We start from the raw sequence: 22,770 nt of genomic DNA on the forward strand, positions 1-22,770 counted from the left end.
TCAAAGTCCTCCATGGCATGCATATTGTTTGTTATATTTATTTGTAAAGCTAAGGAAGAAGGTTACTTTTCTTCTGAACTTGGTGAAGACAAATGAAATCAATTTTGAATTTCTCCTTGACAGAGATAGGTAGGAAAATTAAAAGTAAAATCATTTTATAAATACATTTATACATTCAATCACTTGGGTGCAAAATGGGCTGTTCAACCTAGACATTTCATTTTACTTACCTGATGTTTTATTAAACAGATATTTTATACTTTATATAATTAAAGCAGTGGCAAAAAATGACAGTGTGAGTTATGAAAGAATAATGTATTTTAATTCCAAAAAGTCTTTTGAGTCATCTGGAAATGTTATGGCATCATTAGCTAGTCCTACTAAACACGAGGACCAGTGTAATATCTCTTTAACAGTGTCTGCATCTTAAACAAAACACTCCTTCTACGTTCATCCAAAACGTAACTCTTCCTGGGCCTCCAATTAGAGATGCTAACCTTAACTTTTTCATACACTATTCATATGCAGTATCTCGGAGAAGGTATCTAGGAGTATTTTTTACATGAAAACATTAGCTAAGTAAAATGAAGTATCTGAGTTGGACAGCTCATCTTGCAAAACAAAAAGTCCATAAGCATTTCTCAGTTATTAAGGAGCAGATACATTGCACTTAACTCTGTCCCTCACAGTATTACGTAATATTTATCTTTATCTATTGCCATGTGGTAGACAATTGCTTGTTGAGTATTTCATATCTTTAAAAGGCTCTGTAACTTAAAATTCACTAAAGCTGGGTGTGATGGGGAACACCATAATCTCAACACTTGTGAGGTTGAGGCAGAAAGATTGCCCTGAATTTGAAGCCAGATTTGGCTACATAGCAAGACCTTCTCTCGGGGGAAAAAAAATAAAAAGCCGATAAAATCATTGTAAGCACAGAAAAAGTTGGTCAACAATGCTTTGTTTATGTTTTAACAGGATACTTAGTGTTACTGAGAAGAGCAGCTTGGCGGACCCACATCATGAACCGTGCCTTCAGCAGGAAGAAAGGTAAGAGAACTTGGCCATCAAGTCACGATTGCTAATAAAGCAGAAATAACACATTAGCTTTTCCTATTAGAACAAATCACATCTACAAGAGGTACTTACTAATATAATTTGGTCATACCCTAATTAAATAGTAGAGTTATTATGCTTATTTCATAATGCATATAAATATTTTATATGTTCTCTAGCAATTGTATGCTATACTATGAAATTGCTTAAAATAATTTATCTGAAATCGATGATAAGATTATAGATAAGCAATTGTAAGTTGAATTCTATACTATAAATTTTAGTAGATATCATAAGCTGTCAAAAATATTTTATTATTATCCACATGCAGTTTTGAAAGTTGACTTTATGTTTGGTGGGTAATAAAAAGTGACCCAACAGTAAAAATAACTGTAATTATTTAATATATGGAAAATAGATAGTTTAGAGCTAGAAAGTACAACATTAGAGTTTTATTTTATTTAGTGAAGCCAGTTGAAGTATGCTCTACCCAACTTCAGTCTCTGTTTGAGTAATCCAGGATTGACTTATCCCTTTCTGGCCTAGGAGAATGAACTTGAATTTTGATTATCTGCCCTCCATGATGCAAGTGTTGCAATTGCAGGCATGCACCATTGCATCTGTTTTTGAGGTGCTGCGGAGCAAACTCAGGGCTCCGGGCATGCTAGCCAAGCATTTTACGGATGCAAATAAAGTGAGCAAAAGATGCCCTGACGCATACAACATGACAAGACCAGAAATAAAAGTGGAAGTAATAATCACACTTTCACAGGAAGTAAAGTTGACAATTTCCTGTATGCCCTGAGGACTGTTTTCATTATTTATCTTAAGGGCTTTGTTTGGGGCCCTGGAGTTTACTGTACTGATGGGCAAATAAGTGTAAATGATAAGGGCCACTGATTTAGCAAAGGAAAAATCATCCTACTAGTTTCGTGAGGCTATAATGAGATTATTAAATTGCTGTTTGTGAAAGAAGAAGTGCAAACACTTGTATGTGGTATAGGAGACTAGTGTATTCAGTGGGAATTTACATAATGTAATCTTTGAAACCTGTGAATCTGAAAACACTTTGTTATTCTGGATAAAAGGAAGCAGTGTGACATGGTTTGATGTCTATAACTTGCCTCTGGTCTAAAACCCACTAAAAGGGAAATAGTATTTCCTTTTTGTAATAGCAAAATCTAGAAACAGCCTCAGAACACACGTGTCTGCAGTAAAATACTTAGGTCACATTCATCAGCTGGTTCACAAAGACCAGACCTTTTGCTATACATAGATCTGACTATATTTGTCTGACTCACAAAGCCCCCATCTTCAATTCAGTATTTACTTGAAAGAGATATGGATTGTTTCGCATTGACATATGGCAATGGAACATGAGTTTGACACATTTGTGCACAGTGGGAGGAAAACCACGGGGAACCTGGAAATACAGATACTTGTGATTTCTTACAGTGCTTTATTCTTCCCCAGTTCCTCAATCCCCATTAAGTTTAATGATTATCCTAGTCAGGAAATTGTTGATCAGTATTTTGTTCCGCCTCTTAGTTAGACTGTGACTGGTTTCACTTTTTTTTGTTTTCTTTAGTTTGTCAATTGACATTTTGATGAGTAAATATAGCTGTAATGTTCAGCATTCAAAAATTATTTTCTTTATGGAAATTTTATTTTATATTCATTAACATTAATATTAAATGTAATATAGTAGAAGTTGGTACTTTTCTGATGTTATGTTGAGCTCTCATCATACAAAAATAATGAAATTATTACAACTTTCATGATAATATCTTAATCTAAATTTAGTCAATATTTGTTGACCTAGCATTGGAATGGTCTGCATTTGTCAAGTATTTCGAAATACTTCCATTTCCTGTCATGTGCCTGTTCAATTTGAGTAAGTTATGTTAGTATAATTGGAAGAAATGTAGACATGATCTAAAATGTCTATATTCCTATTTCTACAACATTCTCATTATCTTGCTGCTTCTGCGGTTAGACATGGTGACTAAGGGCCAGCAGCTGTGCTCCATTCTCCAGGACTAACAACATCCATGAGTTCACACCAAAAAGTTATTCTCTATTCGTTTACTAGCTTATATATTTTGCTGATACTAAGAACTTCTTTAGAAATCTTTCATGTTTTATAGGCACGCATCCCCTAAACTACCATATTGGATGCTGTGTAAGCCCTGATCTTTGTTAGGAATTGCCCTTATCCACTGGAAATTTAATTGACATACAGTTACATTTCCTGACATTGTGTTGGAATAAAATTCAAAACCATCTTATTAAAGAAATGGTTTATTCTGCTATGCAGTCTAGAGTTTCCATTATGGTAGAGAAGATTCACAGTAGTGAATACGCATAGTTGGGATACCAACATCTTGATGGGCCAGGAAGTAGAAGAGAGACAGCCACCAGTATGCATCTCATTTTTTTTTTCTCATTTAAAATGCAAGAGGCTGGTGACTACTTTTAGGGTGGGGCTTTCGAGGTCTCAGGAAGGTCCTTGGAATACACTGTATCATGTTGACCCCGACGAAAGAACCATCATAATTTTTTTCATGCTATCCTGTCTCCAGAAGCACCTGTGTGCCTACCTTCTTCCTAGGTCACTGAGTCTGGGACAGTGACAGACAAGAGCTGGTTTGCCAGTAGCAATGACTTGCAGAAAGAATCTCTTCTCTTTCTACGTCATCATAGGGATGAACTTTCATGACCTACTGTCTCACAGTGTGACATGACATCATCCTGGAAAGTGGCATGGGATGAATTGTGAAAGGAGATGTTTATAGTTTCAGATTTCTTGAAGATAAATCGTTGACATTTCCACTGTTCCAGTGTGTAATACTTAATCGACAGTGTTCTTTATTTTGTGAGACAGAGTCTCAGATTGTAGTTAAGTTGTCTAGCCATTCATTATATAGCCCAGGTCATCCCTCAGACTTACAGTCATCCCTCTGACCTGGCCTCTTGAGTTTAGGAATTACAAGCATGAGTCACCAGGCCTAGCAAATTTATATGGATATATGATGTATGTGTGCAAGTGCGTGTGTGTGCCTAAGTATATACATGGGCACACATATGTGTGCATGTGTAGAGAACAGGCATTAACGTCAAGCGCTTACTTCAGTTACTCTCAACTCTTTGAGGCAGGATCTCTCAGTGAACGTGAAGCTTCCCCATTGGTTACACTGGCTGTACAGAAGTTCTCAGGATCCTTCTGTCCTCATCTTCCCCAGATTTAGTTACAGCTGTGAGCTGCAGTACCTACCCCTTTACACAAGTGCTGAGAATCTGGAATCATGCTCTATCAAGAAGCACTTTACCAACTAAGACATCTTCCCAGCACTTAGTTTAAGTTTGTAAATGTAAAATAGCAGCACTTCCTAAAAATTTTTAAAAGCTATTCTTGAATTAGTAATATTTACTGATAGTCATAAAAACTATAAACAAGATGGAAATCTTTTCAATAAAGATTTTAAGATTTATTTACATTTATTATGTGTATATTAGTGTTTTGCCTATACTTATGTCTGTATACCACATGCATGCCTGGTTCCTCTGGAAGCCAGAAAAGAACATCAGATCCTCTGGAACTAGAGTTGCCATCAATGTATGAATCACCATGTATGTGCTGGGAACTGAACCTTAGTCTTTGCAAGAACAACAGGCATTCCTTTCTCTTTTAAATTTATTTTGTTGTTGTTGTTGTTGTTTTTACATGCCAACTAAAGTTTTCCCTCCCTCTCCTCTTCCCAGCCCACTCCCACAATTCCATCCACTTCTCCTCCAGTGTTTTTCTTCAGATACAGGCAGACATCCCATGGATATCAGTCTGCCATGGTATATCAAGTTTCATTGAGACTAGGCTCCTCCTCTTCTATTAGGGCTGGATGCTGCAAACCAGTAAAAGTACTGGGTCCCCAAAGCAGGCAACAGAGTCAGAGACATCCCCTGCTCTCACTGTTAAAAGTCTTATATGAAGACCAAGTTATATAACTGTAATACATACATACATATATATATATATATATATATATATATATATATATATATATATATATATATATATATATATATATATACACACACACACACACACATACAGAGGGATTAGGTCAGTCCCTTGTAGGCTCTTTGGTTATTGGTTAATTCTCTGTGAGCTCCTATGACCTCAGGTTAGCTGGTTCTGTGGGTTTCCTGTAGTGTCCTTGACCCTTCTGGATCTTACAGCCCTTTTCTCCCCCTCTTCTGCAGGATTCCCTGAGCTCTGCCTCATGTTTGAATGTGGGTCTCTGAATCTGTTTCCATCCGTTGCTGGGTGAAGCCTCTTTGGTGATGGTTGGGCTTGGCACCAATCTATGAGTACAGTACCCTCTCAGATATGAAGTTAGTGAAATCTTTTCCCATTCTGTAGGCTACCGTTTTGTCCTATTGCCAATGTCCTTTGCCTTTCAGAAACTTTTCAGTTTCATTGTGTTCCATTTATTAATTGTCAGTCTTAGCGTCTGTGCTATTGGCATTCTATTCAGGAAGTTTTCTCCTGTGCCAATGCATTCCAGGCTATTCCCACTTTCTCTTCTATCAGATTCTGTGTATCTGGAATTATGTTGAGGCTTTTGACTTAGTTGGACTTGAGTCTTGTGCAAGTTTATAGATACTACTAATCTCTCTCTCTAGCCCTTTACTCTTTCCCTCATTACATGACTTTGCCAGTGTTACATTTTAAAACTTCTCAAAATATTTTACCCACTTCCCAGCTCAAATTTGTTAGGCTCTGCGCAGAGAAATAGAAATAGCCATGATGTATTGACCTTTCAATATTATATATTAGAGACATTCTAGCACATAAATGTGTTTAATATAGGTAGTTTTGTATTGTCCTCAAACAAGTGACATTATAGAAATACATGTGGCTTTTTACCTTTCTGCTTCTCCAGTTTGTAAAACACATATTAATGATATCATATTGGTTTCTGTTAATGTAATTTTAAAATCACCTCAAATTAATTTTGAAAATACTTTGTTGGTAACCAATGTTCCCTTTCTATGTGTACTTATTTATTGTTTCTACTGGCATACACTTTCGTTCTCAGTACTTACGAGGTAAAGGCAGGAGGATCTCTTAGAGCTTGAAGTCAGCTTGGTCTACATATGAATTCCAGCCCATTCACGAATACACTGTGAGATCTTGTGTTAGAAAAACAAAACAAAAAGTCATATTTGAAAATTGTATTTTATTTGTCATATTCATTCTTATTTTTATGGTCCCCTGAGAAATAATTTATGCATAAAACTTCTCTAATAGAAATAAAATATATTCAAATATTTAAAAGTCTTATGCCAACAAATGCAATTAAAAATTAATAATGATAATAAATTTGTCTTATGTAAACCTTATACATTTACCAGAATATTTGGAAATCATATGGAATATATAACTAAAATACAGTATTTGATTAAAATATAGATAATATAAATATAAGCAGCATTCAATATGCATTAGTATGAAAATGTGTCTTTGTATCCGTGTATATGTTTTTGTGTGTGTATGTATCTGTGGGGGCCAGATGTTGATAATGGAGTCTCTGTCAGTGACTATCTTAATTTTTGAGACACAGTTTCTCACTGAAGCTGGAGCTCATTCCTTTAACTAGATCAGCTAGACAGTGAGATCAAGGGCTCCTCATGCCTCTGCTTACCCTGGACTGCAATGAGAAGCGCTATGGGGCCACCATTTCATCAAAACCACAGATCTGAACTCAGGGCCCCATGCTTGCTCTGAAAACACTCTAACTGCCGAGCCCACTCCCCCGCCCTTCAACATATCCTTTTAAAATAACTTTATTTCTAATATTTCACTACATTTATCTACATTTCCAATTAATATGGTTAATAATATTCATGTTCAAAACTTCTGATAGTAGACCTATTGTTTTTCTAATTTGGAATTAGGGTTATCCTCATGGCGTTCCACGAACACAATCAACTGATGCATTTCATCTTCATTCAGTTGCAGGTTCTCCCTTCATGTAGTTTCCCTTTAAAACGCACAAATCCTGTTGCTAAAGTTGCTATAAAAGGACAGATTAGCCGGGCGGTGGTGGCGCACGCCTTTAATCCCAGCACTCGAGAGGCAGAGGCAGGCGGATCTCTGAGTTCGAGGCCAGCCTAGTCTACAAGAGCTAGTTCCAGGACAGGCTCTAGAAACTACAGGGAAAACCCTGTCTCAAAAAAAAAAAAAAAAAAAAAAAAAAAAAAAAAAGGACAGATTATTTGTATTACCTGGCAATTATGAAATATACCTTGGCATTCATGGGAGCATTAAATAAAAGAAGACAGGTACTTGTCTTAACTTGCATGACTGTTTTTGCTCCTAGCTCTGCTATGTTGTTCTTATAAGACGAGGAGCAGGGGAAGAGCAAGCGTGGACAACTGAAGCACAGCAGATCGGCTGTGGCCAGCCTTGGCTGCACAGCAGCACCCCAATCATTCACGAGTGACTTCTATAGCAAGAACAGGATAAATGCCTGAATCACCTCCAGTTCCGACATTTTTCCTTTCTTAATTTAAGAGAGTTCAGAAGATTGGACTGCCTTCCCCAATATAGATTTCCTTCAGGCGAGAATGTATAAACACCGCATCATAAAAATTGATGGTCTAATCCAATACTGCATTTTCTCTGTTACAGACAAAACGTGGATGCATACGCCTGAAGCTTTATCAAAACATTACATCCCCTATAATGCGAAGGTAAAATAGTTATTAGGATATTATCTAATTTTACTTTGTTATGTGTTGTTTTGAATAATTGTGCTAATTTTAGAAAAATTGCTAATGCGCCAACGTTTCCTGGTAAGTGGTCTTTGAAACTAATTGGACACTGCTGAAAATAAATAATGTAACATTACTTATTAAATTCATTACTTATTAAATGACTTATTAACATCATTTTAATCTCGAAATTCACTCAAAAGGAAAAGTATGCCCTTTGTAGTTTCTCGATCTATGTATTTTAATTCATGCCTTTTCTTATTATGAGTTGGACTCTTATTTAAGTTATTTTGCAATGTCATAGACTCTGGGAAATTAAACAACTTAAAAACTGACTTCCTTTAAATGCATTTTAATATTGTGGTTCATCGAAAACAAATAAAACCTAATCTGGGAAAGTGAGATGCAATTTTCACGTGTAATTGGAATCCAAGAAAATAAGCAAATGAAATGGAAAGTAGAAAAGCATAAAATGTGTTGTCTTTTTTTTTTTTTTTTTATTCTTACCCGGATTACTGTGTTTTGATGAGGCAGCCAAAGCACTAAGGCATGTGCCATCGTTTTAAAGATTGGATCTGCTGTTTGAAGGGAGAGATGAGACGTTGTATTTAGCGAAAGATCTGAACTTGTTTACAGAGAAATCTGATTAAAAATTTTGCAGAGACATGAACAATGCAATATTTGAGATTTTAAATATGGGGTTAAGACAAGCTCAAATAGCTGGACTTTGAAGACAACATGGAGAACATGGGAAACTACAATATTTAAAGGAGAACTTAAGGTTTTATAGGTTAACAAACTATACTCCATGATATAGCGAGCATAGACTCAGGGATTATTTTAGAAAATAAAATGAAAAATGTTGTCCAGCAGAAAATCCACTGTGCTTAGTGGGACCCTCAGCAGTGCTGGCTCATGTCCCTGTTGACAAGACGATGTGTATAATAGGACTGAGGTCGAAATTACCACAGAATGTGCAACTCGGCACTGGGATTTGTTAGAGAGAAAAAAAATGCTCTAATACTTTCCATGCCACAGAAATATTCCTGAAATTGCTGTATGCTTATTAATTACCCTATATGACTAGTATGAAAGCTGATTGCCATTGCTTATCATAGCTATTGGACCTGAAAAAACTTTATTGCCTCTCCTGCTGAGTGTTTATCATAAACAGCATGTGATATATACAAAAGCATACTGCTCACGACAGCTGTTGTTATTTTAGGCTGCACAGTCAGCTTTTGACAGTCATAGGATAGTTACATCCTTTAGGTGAAGCGACCAGGGCTATTTCATCTTTCGGTAAGGAAAATGCATCATAACGGAACTCTGGTTTGTTAGTATTGGGAAACTCCATTCTAATTAGAACGACCTTTTATTTTAGTACTGCAGGGCTGCTGCGGCAATGGAGATCTATTATGTGGACGGGGTTCCGTTGCTTGTGCTGTACCAGACAATAACTGTAAAATTACTGACGCTAATGAAAAACTATAGAGCGCTTCCCACACAGAGAGCAGCATCGATCAATTCATAGGGTGTTAGCAGCAGGGCCTCACACAGAGACACGGTTTAATAAATGAAGAAATCACTGGGTGTTATTACGTGTACTTAGAGAGAGAGTACTGCTCTTGTTCTTTATGCCGCTTTTTATGGGAAAGCAGGTTAGTCTCATCTGTTTTATTTTACCTAATCTGTGAGGCTATATATCATGTGAACACCAAAGTAGCATTGCAGCAGTTGAAGAACATTCATTTTCCTTCTCTGTAGTGCTTGTCTTTTTAGTGAACCTATTTTAAAGACATGTTCTCTCCTTGTTAGACCATTTACCATCTGAAAAGTCAGTTCATTTTCACAGGAAGTGGTTTAGTACATCATGGGAGATGACAGACCATGGAACTAGACTGCCTTGGCCTATAGCCCAACTAAGAATCTTAGCTATGTATCACTGGGCAAACCATTTAATTTTTCTATCCCTGGACTATGCATTCAAGAATAACGGAGTCAATAACAGCAACTTCTTCTTTTTTTTAATTGAATTTTATTGAGCTCTACATTTTTCTCTGCTCCCCTTTCTGCCTTTTCCCTCACCTTCAACCCTCTCCCAAGGTCCCCATGCTCCAAATTTCCTCAGGAGATCTTGTCTTTTTCTACTACCGATGTTGGTTAGATCTATGTATGCCTCTTTTAGGGTCTTCTTACACGAGTAGTTTTAGATTAAAAAAAAGGGGGAGAAAGGTGGAAACAACATATAACATAAAATAAATCCCCTGTAAATATTAGCAACCATGTACTAATTATTTTTACAAAACTTATTATATTGACAAAACTTATCAAAATGACAGTCTTATAGTTGGTTTTTATTATAAATGATTGATGTACCAATGTAGAACATTGTCACTGAAGTATATTTATATACTGGAGACTATGGTACCGGTGGATTTTTACATGATTTCTGTTACTATTGATGCTTCTGATGGCCTTGTATACTAATAGCAATGTTATCATAACTTTATGTTAGGGAACAAATAGTGAAACACTGAATATTTTGCACTGTTAGTTGAGAAAAAAAACTGAGGTTTATTTGGCTTTAAAGTTTTGTGTTTTTAGAAACTGAATGTGATAATAACAGGGTATGCATGCATCATTTAAATGCTTACTGTGTATAAGGCATTGTTGGCTAAAGCTTTACTGAATGTTGGTATACCCCAGAGCTCTATAGAAAATGTTCTATCTGTGTAATGTCTATTATCATCAGTAAGCACGATAGCCAGCATAAAGATCACAATATGCCCTTGTGTGGTTTCCATTGCTGCGATAAACCACTAACCAAAACAACTTGGGAAGGAAAGAGGTTATTTGTGTAGTAGGTTTCAGCCTGCCATCAATGAAAGCCAGAGTAGGGGTTCAAGGCAGGAACCAGACCATGGAGGAATACTGGCTTGTTCCTGTTCTCAGTTTGCCCTCGTACTACTCAGAAGCACCTTCCTAGATCTGGCACTACTCACAGTGGGCTGAGCCCTCCCAAATCAATCATCAATCAGGAAAGTGTAGCTCAGACATGCCCGGAGGCTGGTCTCGAGGAGGGGATTCTTCATCGTGAAGAATATGATATTGTGATGAATATTCTTCATCATATGCTCCTCCCAGGTGACTCCCGCTTATGTCAAGTTGACAAAAACCAACCAGCACATACCACGTTCTCTGCCACTTACATGACACTCGTGGGAAGTTGTAGAGACTCAGAGAATAGTACGTCACCCCTCTGAGGTAGGATTCCCAAAGTTTACAACAGGGAGTGCCGTTCCCGTCCGACAGGTGTGGCAGAGTAGTTTTAGCATGAGCACAGTGAAGAAGGCACACATCAGATGCAGCTGGAATACTTCAGGCGCTGAAACAATTTATCAAAGGTTGGTGTATAAAGTTGGATCATTATAATTGTGTTGACTACTTTTCTGTCAGTTTGACACAAGCTGCTTATTTGGGGAAGGGGAACTCTCAATTAGGAAAAGACTCCATCAAATTGGCTTGTAGGCAAGTTTGTTGGGAATTTTCTTGATTAAGGATTGGTGTATGAGTAGCCAGCACAGTTTGGATGGTGTCAACTCCAGGTAGTTAGTCCTGAGTTATATAAGAAAGCTGGCAGAGCAGACTAGTGAGCAGCGTTCCTCCATGACTTCTGCTTTATTTCTTGCCTTGAGTTCCTGCTATGACTTCCCTCAGGGATATGGGGTATGATCTGAAAGCTGTAAGATAGGAATAAACCCTTTACTCCCCAAAGTGTTTTTGGTCATGCAATTTTATCACAGCAATTGATACCATAACCAAGACAAGAGAAATGATAAGCAGGGTGTGTGTGTGTGTGTGTGTGTGTGTGTGTGTGTGTGTGTGAGTGGAGAGAGAGAGAGAGAGAGAGAGAGAGAGAGAGAGAGGATCATAATGGACCATCGAAATTAAAGGGTGCTGGGAGTTCTTGCCTGGAGCTGACCTTGCAGATCACAGGGGTAGAATTCCCTTCTTTCTCTGAGAAATACGAATTTCAACTCTGTTTTGTTCCCAGGATTTTTCAATTACTTGCATCAGGCCTGCCCCGATTATCTAAAGTAATTGCATTATCTCTAAAGTATCAATTTAGTGTAGGCAAAAAGCACTCCTACAAAATGATTTCCTCACAGTATCTATAGACTAGAATTTGACTGAATATTGACATTATAACTTGGCGAGTTTGCACAGAGGACTTCTGCTCATAAGTCTCATGTCAGACAAAACTGGAAAGGGAAACTGAGAAGACTTTTTTTTTTTTTTTGGATGACAGAAGAGTCAGTTAAGTTGTAAACTAAACATACGAGATTTTAATGATCTCTGCAGTTCCATGAGAGCTAATCTTGACCAGCAGAGGAACTCATTAGGCCTCCTAGGAAGTCATCTTAGTGGCACAAGCATTAGTAATAAGTTTACAGAATGGTAGGAAATAATAAGTCATAAAATAAGGTGATAAACATCAGATAATAATAGATGCAACATAGGAACAGATAGTATACTGAGAACAGAAATATAACTACTTTCATAAAGGCTGGAAAAATAGTATTGTTAGAATAGTGCCATCACTTCACCTTTGGCATGCACCGGTTTTATATTAAGGAGATTAATTTGACATACATGTTTTAAAATGGCGGTTGTGCCCTGTGAAATACATGGTAGCATTCACTTGAGAAATCTTTAATTTCTGATTTTCTACTTGAATATTCCTGTCCCTTTAATTTCTTTTTAAGAATGCATTGTAGTTTCTCCTCCTTTCATTTTACAGAGTAACTGATTGTAAAATTTTGCCTTTGGTCTTTGCATTGAAATCATTTTGAACCACACGTGGATACCGAATAGCAGGTTATTATTGACTAAGTGTCAGTCTATGTAAGGTTCATTAGTTCTGATATTTTATTATGTGTCGCGATAGCATTAGTGCTAATTCATTGGTTATCATCATTTCCTGTGTATTCTGTAGTAATTAATGCTTTTAGTTTACAGGTCATAACCTAAGGAAAAAAGAATGTGTTATGAAATCCATGTGGTATAGATCATCAGAAGCCCGCCTTTAGAGATAGAATAAATATAAAAAGGAAGAAACTCCCAGAATGCATGTGGCAAATACGTATTTGTTCTGCAGAATTATGCTCTATAGTCAAGGAATTCAAAAGCTCCTGCTTCTCAGTTGTGACCTATAACCTGTTTTTCAACATACGAGGCCAGATGTAACTAATTAAGTACAAATCAATAATTGGGTAAAAATATGCCTATTGAAGCAGCTACCAATTTTTAGAAAAATGTCTCTCGTTATAGCATTAGCTGGCCTAGAACTCACAGAGATCTGCATGCTGCCTGCCTCTGCTCCCTGAGTGATAGCATTAAAGGTATGTGCCCGATAGCCATATGGTGGTACACTCACAGTAGAAGAAATGGTTAGCAAGTTTAATCTCATGCCCTCACTGAATATAGCGTCTCACGACAATCCTTCAAATACTCATGGGATTACAATGTACAAGACAATGAAGGGCAGCAATGAGCTCTGACAACTTAATTCCATTGTCTAAACATTTCTTCTTTCCTCCTTCCTTCCCTCCCCCTTTCTTCTTTTTTCCTCTTGTTTTATGAGGTTGGGTCTTGCTGTTTATACCATGCTAGCCTCAACCTGTAACGCTTGTCTCAGGCTCCTAGTGTGCCTGATTTCTGAGACACATTTTTAACTAAAATTGACCATAAGTAGCCAAAAATATAATCACTGAGTTCAGGCCAGATGCAATTGCTACTTGAATGAGATTAGGGGCTGGAGAAGAGTCACAGAGTCTGAACACATTTTGAAAATGCGGCTGTCAGGATCTAAGAGGTGGATTCTATATTCACCCCCCCCCCATTGCTATAATTAGAACATTAAAGCAGAAACTTTCAAAGACATCACCCGTAAGGAAGCTGCATTTCCATGCCCTCCCACTTCTGATGGGAGAGCTAGGTTGTCTTTTCTATAAAGGTGGAAACGGGCAGATTTTCATTTCAATCAGTTTGTTGTTATTCATGTAACAATGATTTCCTGAATAAAGACTTGTGACAAATGTTTCATATAGGACATTTATTAAATATTTTATTTGAAAATGCATACCTCTTCTTGAATCCTCGTGCCTTAATACTTTTATTAAATATTTATATTTAGGGTATGTTCAATGGGTACCTGGAGTTGTAATTTAGTAGTGGAACGCTTGCCTGGAATCACTCCTCAGAAAGTATATACTCATGTCTTTATATGTACACATCCTTTGCAAGTCATATGTTATAAGTATAAAATAAATACATAATATATACATATAAAATAAATTCATAGTATAATGTATGAAACAATGTATTCTGAAGTACATTGCCGTGTTATTTTATGTCTTGGGCATTCTTTTGTTGCAGAGTCTAAAAATGGACAAATCTAAGTAGAAACATAGACTTTGACCTTAAAACTTGTGGTTTTCCTGGAGAGAGATAACTGTCAAAGAAAGAATAGAGACTCTTGTGTGAGAACTCTATGAGTGCTAAGAAAGACCCTGAGCTATGAAGAAAGATTTAACGAGGGAATTCCATTGGATAAGCATATATATATATATATATATATATATATATGCTTATCCACATTACACACACACACACACACACACACACACACACACACACACAACATCTTGACTCCTGGTGTTTGAAACTTTTAGCTAAATCCATTCAAAAGGATTTGGAATAGGAAAATAAAAACATAGATATGGGATGTGTTCCCTTTGCACCCCACATGAATAAACTTTGTACTCTGAACTCCACTGCTGTTAAAATTTTGTAGTTATAGGTAATGAAACCCATTGCAGTAATTGGAACAGCCACTTTGCAACCTATCTTGGTTAAAAATTTCTACTTTGTTAACTCAAATCAGATTGATGTGATTTTTCTGTTTCTTTAAAAAAAATATTTTGTTGAAGAGGTTCGAAATTACAAGGACCTTCATAGTTGATTATAAGTTACAAACAAGTGTAGAAGAAGAATGTATAATTTTATCTGTCTGTCTGTCCATTCATCCCGTAGTTTTCTATGTGTATCTATTCTCTCTCTAAATATATATATGTCATTGCTTTTCATATATATATATATATATACTTGATATATATTCAACATATATAGATATATGTTTGATATCTATCATTTATCATCTATCTATCATCTATCTATCTATCTATCTATCTATCTATCTATCTATCTCTCTATCATCTATCTATCTATCATCTATCTATCTATCTATCTATCTATCTATCTATCTATGTCTGTCTGTCTATCATCTATCTATCATTGCATTTGATGTGACACACCAGGATCATATATTATTGATTATTATTATATATGATATTTTCATCATAGACAGTGTTCTGTCAACTCAGGAGTCTGCCCTAGTTGTTATACTTGGGAATAATTGAGAGCTTTCACTGTTATGTGTAAAACAGAAACAAACCACTCCAAATCCTTGTCAGAAATTTTATTTTTTTCTGCTTGCTTCAGACGCTGTAACCAGTGATGGTTTGCAGTAGCCGCCCTGAGAGTTTCACTGGGAGAAAATGACATTTCCTGCAGGTGGACAAGAGATTGAGTACTGCTAGCCTGGTGAATTTACAGAAAAAGAAATGTTTGACAGACCCATAAAGAAAGGCACCACCTTGGTATAATCTTGAGTTTCCCACAAGTGCAGTCTGAAGCAAAATATTTTGTGAAGTTTTTTCCTATTTTTAAAATCAAATCTAGGATCAAAAAGAAAGGCATGCAGACTTATTGAGAATTCCTTGGGGAGTAACACACTAGAAGTTAATGAAGAGCGAGCTATTCCATTAAGTGACCTAATGAGTCATGACAAAGAAAGATTTCAAATTAACTGAGTAATCTGATTAATGCTTAGGTTGTTTCTGATGAATATGTCATACACTAAGCTTTTGTGAAATATTTTTATTGTTTGTAACGTCATTGGGGAGAAAATATATAATGTCTGCTACTGTGTCAAAGAAAAAGGAATCATGCTGAAACATGCTCATACTGAACTCTGTGGAACCATTAAACACCGTGGAAAAGTTACACTTATGTAATATATTTCTGAAACACCCCAAATGGTTTAGAATTCTAAATTATTAAGACATTTCAGAGTAATTTTATAATGCCTATAAGAATTTGCCAAGTTTTCTGGTTGTGGCGCAAGAAGAATGTAAAGAATTAGTGTGCAAAGTTCAGAAGTATTTTCTATAACCCATCTCCCTTATTCAGCTATGAAATTCTCATTAAAACATGGGATCCAATGATAAATTCACCTCTGCACAGAGCTTTCCAAAGAAGTTTCCTGGAATTTTAAACTTGGTCTTCGGTGATGCGAGTCCATACGATAAGTTCATTCCAAACATTTGAAACCAGAAGAATGCTTATCTAAATTAGCTGCTGTTTCATTTTATCCAATGGTGAAATGTTATCGTTCTGAAAGAATTCTAGGTACTTCTGCTTCTGCAGCCATGTGCCATGTTCTTTATGGGATAGAGCAGCACGGATGCTCACTTAAACAGAGCACAGAAGTCTCTAAAAGGCCATTCCACCTCCCTTTGTAGTGGGAAGTTATAAAGTGTTTTCATACCAAACGCTGACAATTAATATGGCCATCGTAATATACCTAGATGTTTGTTGTTGAGCACTGATCCTGTAGGCCGTGTGATGGTTGGATAAAAGGCAAATTCAGAAATTGAAATGACCGTAGACTATGTATCTTCTCAGTTCTTCGGATAAGAAGTACATCAGTGGAATTCCTGAAAATTCCGTTTTTTTTTAAAGAGGGTATTAGTTGCTCGCCAGGTTTTCTCGCCGTTACTGAAATAGTTAGCAAATTGTAAAGCTCAATTATTGAATACTATGATTTTGCCTCGGAAAATGCTCTAAACAGTGCTCCTAGAAACTGAGGCAGAAGTGAAGCCATAAATGCCAGTTATTTGCTGCCACATTTCACTGTGTCATTGCTTTGTTTGTTTATTTAAAGATACCAAGTGGAGGAGGCGGTATTTTTAATTAATAATAATAATAATAATAATAATAATAATAATAATAAAGAATACCATAACAGTGGGCTTCCTAAACAAAACCCAAGCAATGACAATACCAACAGACATGCTAACACAGAAGGGAGAGATCTCATAGAGCCTCCCCTAGACAAAGGAACAAATGACTTCTGAGAAAGAAACAGTCTTCCCCAGTGATGAGCCTTCTAAATGGTTATACAGTACCAAGTAGTCAGCCCCGAACAGCACTGAATGGGCGCAGCAGGTTGGAGTTCTACATATGTGCAACAATCATAATCAAAGAAAATAGGCCATGAACTTTAGAGGGAGTAAACGAGAGAGCATGGGAAGAGTTAGAAGGAGAGCAAACAGGAGAGGTTTTACAAGGGAAAGGAAATGGGGTAAATAATGTAATTATATTTTAATTTAAAATATTAAGAAAAAATAAAGTGTGACTTAATGGGAAACAATTTAAAAAAGATACCACATGTGCTACAGATGCAAAGGTATTGGGTTTGATACTCCAGGTCTATAATTTTCTTGAGGAACCCATTATCTTTGGATGGATTCCTTGTTCAGCCTAGATATAGCAAGGAGGACCTTGGACCTTCCCTAAAGCAATGTGCTTTACCTTCTTAGAGGAGTGGATGGGGGTGGGGTGGGAGGGTATGTGGAGGGAATGGGAGGAAGGGAAGGAGCGGGAACTTGGATTGGTATGTATAATGAAAAAACAAAAGTTTGTTTTCTTTTCTAAAAAAATAAATAAACAAAAGGAAAATTATTTTAAAAGAAATATGTAAAAATTTAAGCATATAAGTACATTTCAGTGTATATAAACAGCATGTAAGTTTAGTTGATTAAAATGTCTTATTTTCAAAAAAAGAAAGTATCTTTATGAAACAAATGAAATGCATTGTCAATTAGTGTAGGTAAAGAAACTTATTTGTGGACATATAATATTTTTGAAAATGGCGCGAATTTGATCCTCTCCTTAAACGTCAAACCGTAGAATTCTGAAGCCTGAAATGTGAATTCAAGGAACTGAGCAGAAAGCAAAACAGTGGGGCAGTGCTTGAGAAATACCACCGACATTGGAGGCTTTCCTGGAGATTATCCCAGGAGTTGTTTTGATGAGTGCCTAAAATCAGCATCTGCAGCATCCGAAACCCTGGGCAGGAGGTGAGCGTTCTGCGGCGGAAATGTGCCCTGGGAGATGATGCTGAGAAGGAGAAGCTGTCACAGAAGGAGAAATACACACAGGGCACACGTGGGTTGGGGGAGTGACAGAAATTGAGTCAGCATCAGCATCCATCAGCATCCCATGGCCTCATTTCAAATACAGTACTCATGACTCTGCATCTTTGAATTCAGCCAACAGAGGCAGGAAACTATTTGGGCGGAACTGTACTGATATATAGATTATTTTCTTTTTTGCACTTGCTCCCTAAACAGTACAGAATATCAAGTGTTTCCATAATGTTTTGATTTTATTATAGTATATGTAATCTAAAATGAGTCCAGGGAGTGGAAGGATATGTGCATCCTCTAAATAGGCCTCTTTACCTGCGCGGGTTCAGCGATAGCTATATCGATCTATCTGTGCCCTGCACCCCCCTCCTGTGAGCACTAAGGGGTAACTGCCTTGACTAGGAAGAACAGTAGGGGGCGAGTTCCCTCCAGCTCTCTCCCTGCTGTCCTGCTTCCATGGTGTGAGGGGAGGCCGTGGCCAGCTCATCCAAGCACAGCAAGGCTCTTTAGAAGGGAACCTAAGGTCCCGGCTCATGGTGCTCGCTACAGTTGTCATAGACATTTTAGAGAAAGTCATCTTTTATCTTCTAGGCAGTAGACAAGTACATGTGTTTTAAATCACGCTGAAGTTATTATTTTCTCTCTTCCAATGGCATACAGTATGGGAACCTTCATCTCCAAATCAGTTTTACATCTACTTTACATTAAAAGCCATCTTTACATTAAAAGCCATCTTTACATTAAAAGCCATCTGTCGTTTCCCTGTTGCTTCAGTTTCTGGGAAAATGTTTATCACCACCTAGTTTTGTGGGAACCACGTGCTTTTCTCCTGAACTTTGAATAGTACCTCAAGGAAGTAAAAATGGATTTCATGTCACTCCTTTTGTTGGTCTGATAGTATGGGGCCTTTGAACGACTGAGAGAGCAAAACCGAAGAAATGAGAGCACCTGAAGACCTAAAGACCCTAAAGTGTGGGCTTTGCAGCCTTGGTCTGGGAAATTGTTGCAGAGCACAGAGAATAAAATGCCATGTTTGTGCAAGTCAGCCACTTATTTACATTAGCGCGTCGATAATTGGTTATATTTTCCAAAAATAATGATGATGTGCCCGAATATGATGCATACTAATGATTAAGTTTTAGGCAATGCAGAAAAACACAGAAGTATTAAAATTAACATATTGCGTCTAATCCTACCAGGCAGAAATCACCCAGGGTTACCCTTAAGCTAATGATATTTCAAGAACTTCGTTCTATACAAATGTGCAACAGTGGGTTTATAAATCAGAAATGACTTTAAAAATAGGTGATAACTCTTAGCAGTAACCTTGTGGGCCCATTCTGACCATCTCATTAACCCTCACAAAGAACAATGAGAATAAGACTGTTAATATTTATAATTAAAGAACTGAATTGTAACATTGATCAAATCGTAAATCGGAAAGTGAGGCTGAGGTTGAGTGGACATAGAGAAAGAACCAGCTTTATAAATAAATTATAATAGACATGTTAACATAAAAATATGTGACTTGAATTATCAGATGAAAAAATCGAAGTTACTAAATTCGAGGTATGCATCTTTTGTCAGAATGGTTATTAGCTCTGGGAAGATTACTGGAAGGTGAATTCTGAGAACGCGCCCTCCGCCCTGCTTCCCGTGACCATGTGCACGCACAAATGAAAAACAGTGGAAATTTCTCTACACTCCTGCCTTCCCTGCTCATTTTACTTGGGCTTGTCAGGATTCATATCAACTACATCTAGTTCTGAAAGCATCATTCCTTATTATAAATAAAGAATTGGACTCTATTTCACTTTCCTTGAGAACCATTTCTTGTCTGTGCCCAAGGCCTTGCTTAAGTTTTTTCCTAAAGAAAAAAAAAAAGACACCCAGCATCCTAGGTTCTGAGGGATATTTTCCATCAGGATGTCTTACAGCTGCAAGGCTGACTACTATGCCTTTAATAATCAATAAGGGCTCTTATCCTTTTTGACTGGTAAACAACTTCCGTTTCACAGAGCGGGAACTCCATTGGCTCATACATGTTTTCCTTCTTTTGGTTTTTTTTTTTTTTTTTTTTTTTTTTTTTTTTTTTTTTTTTTTTTTTTTTTTTTTTTTTTTGGTTTTTTCAAGACAGGGTTTCTCTGTGGCTTTGGAGCCTGTCCTGGAACTAGCTCTTGTAGACCAGGCTGGTCTCGAACTCACAGAGATCCGCCTGCCTCTGCCTCCCGAGTGCTGGGATTAAAGGCGTGCGCCACCACCGCCCTGCTGGTTATTTTCTAGTTGCACTTGCTGACAGCCAGGTTTATCCTCCCAAGTGTGGTGCTTCCTCCTACCCTTGCTGGGCGCTCTCACACTCATAACTTAGCTCACGTCCCATCTCTTAATGGTTTTGCCCCTAGATCTCAATTCTGAGCTCTACCCTCGTGCATGATTCCTGAAGATATACTGTTATTAGAAGACCATGATGTCACATAATCATGTCCCCGCTCAGTCACGCGACCCTTTACAGTAAGTTCATTTCCCCCATCTTAGCCGAGTTGCAACGGAGCGCTCTTGGCTTCCTGCTTTGCCGAGTGCATGGTTGATACAATCAAGAAATCGAGGCACTGCTTAGGAAACAATTCTCCTCAGACCTCACTTGACATCGGCAACATGACCTTCCCACTGAGTGCTCCTTGGGTTTCCTCGGTCCTCATGCTGCTGCGTCACGTCTGGCTGGCGCTGGAAGATTGATGCTGTCACAAATAGCAGACGCACTTGTGTGAACGAAGCCTTCCTAGCTCTAGTGAACTTGAATGGCTTTTTGTCCTTCCCAGACCAATCTCTATGGAGGGAGGATGGATTCATTGGCAGCCTATGTCATGGTCTTCTAGATTATGTTGGCTAATTCTGGAGGGAAGGCATGTACTTAAAGGAAAAACAAGCTTTTCCTGGAAAGAGGAGAGTGGCTACTCACAAACACTTTCTACCACCATCATTAACTCAACTCTGCCTTCTGCTTCCTCAGTATCCACCCATCTTGTCTCTGAGATTACTTATGTAATAGAATGGTTCCTCAAAATCTCTGCAGTAAATTAGCAGTTTCTTGTGTTTTATTTTAACAAAAGAATCCTTCATGGATACCATTTTATCCTAAATCAATAATTTTCAGAATTCCTACAGGGACCAGAAAAACATATTCCTTGGCAAAATGCCTTCAGAATTTAGCCAGGGTAACTGTTGCTGCCTGTATCAGTCTCGCTGGCAGTTGGTTGGCAGTTCATAGTGTTTGTGGTCTGCTGACCGTGCATGTCATGCCCATGGATTGCCATGCTCACTTCCTCTGTACAATACGACTTTGCAATAAATTCCTTGCTGCTGTTATATCTCTTCTTTTTCCAGATCCTATGTTCTCCAAGTCAGGAGTAGTCTCTTTAGAGTGAAATTTAATTATGCTACGTCCTGATGGCAGGCTTACATTTCTGTCACTCATAGGAGTGGTCGGTGTTTGCCTTCTCTGCTTGTCTCCTGTGCCCTTTTGAATAGTTTTTATTTTTCCTGTGTAGGCTCTTTTGTGTTGTCTCATCGTCTCTTTCTCATTCTTGCTTTCTTCTGAGGAATTGCATATCCTGTGAGCATACCTGGACTCTACTTCTTTTCTTAGCAGAATCTTGGTGGTCTATAGGTCACTTCAGGTTTTTTTTTCCTGGCATAGTTTGTGATCTTGTGTTTATATTATCTATCCTCATTCTTATAACTACACCCTGAATTATTTTCATTTTGATTTACTCTTTTAGAATTTCATAGATTTATATGTGATTTCTCTTGATCATATCCACTCCTCACACCCCGCCACTATCCACATGGTCCCCATCACTCTTACTCCAAACTTCGTGTTCTTCTTCTTTAATTTTTAATTAATTAATTCTGAATTCAGGTAGTGCTGTCCTTATGTGCATGGACATGAGCGTCATCCACTGAGTCCTGGGAACCTACTGGTTGCCACTTGTCATTATCTTTCGGCAGCTAGGGTCAGATACTGGCTGTCTTCAAGTCTGAGCGCTCACGGTTAAAGGCTTGTACCTTAACAGTCGGTGATCACTATGGTAATATTGGTGGATCCTGGTCCCCCGAGGAAATGGAAAGGACAAGCCATGTAGGACTAGCTGTGCACTGTAGTTCAACATCCACTGTCTCTACCCTGACCTTTAACAGGACAAATAAGATTTTAAATAAAAAGCTGGGAACGTTTTCAGTATGTGGTTATAAGAATGGGGCTAGAAGATGCCCTTAATTCAGAAACTCGGGTGGAAGGCAAGGGATACAGGCTAAGTGTGCTAGGAACAGAGAGGGTAGTAAGCCACCCATAGACGTTCAGCGGGAAAAGAAAGCAGAAGCTATGTATGTTCCAAGTATACACAGTGCTTCAGAAGAGACCAAGAATGAGAAAGAGGTGGTGAGAGAAAACAGAACAGCCTACACTGAAACACTAAAACTATTCAAAAATGGTAAGGCTGGCAAAACAGAGAGGGCCAATCTTTGCTCACCCCTCCGTGATAGAAATAGGGCTGCAGTCACCAGGTACAGTGGCTGGGCTTCCTTGCACAGATGCTCTGAT

General features: G+C 37.7%; 1 protein-coding gene across 2 annotated transcripts in view; it reads left to right on the top strand.

Annotated features, from left to right (window-relative positions):
* The window catches only part of Gulp1 (GULP PTB domain containing engulfment adaptor 1), a 231,620-nt gene that overhangs the window by 142,292 nt on the left and 66,558 nt on the right, over positions 1 to 22,770 (top strand). For both annotated transcript variants that reach the window (XM_038315378.1, XM_038315379.1), the window contains exons 2-3: positions 979 to 1,050; positions 7,751 to 7,812. In XM_038315378.1, coding sequence (XP_038171306.1) covers positions 1,023 to 1,050; positions 7,751 to 7,812 — 90 coding nt within the window. In that variant the 5' untranslated portion in view covers positions 979 to 1,022. The remainder of the gene's footprint in view (positions 1 to 978; positions 1,051 to 7,750; positions 7,813 to 22,770) is intronic.

Source organism: Arvicola amphibius, chromosome 18 (assembly GCF_903992535.2).
Source record: "Arvicola amphibius chromosome 18, mArvAmp1.2, whole genome shotgun sequence".
Taxonomy (NCBI): Eukaryota; Metazoa; Chordata; class Mammalia; order Rodentia; family Cricetidae; genus Arvicola; species Arvicola amphibius.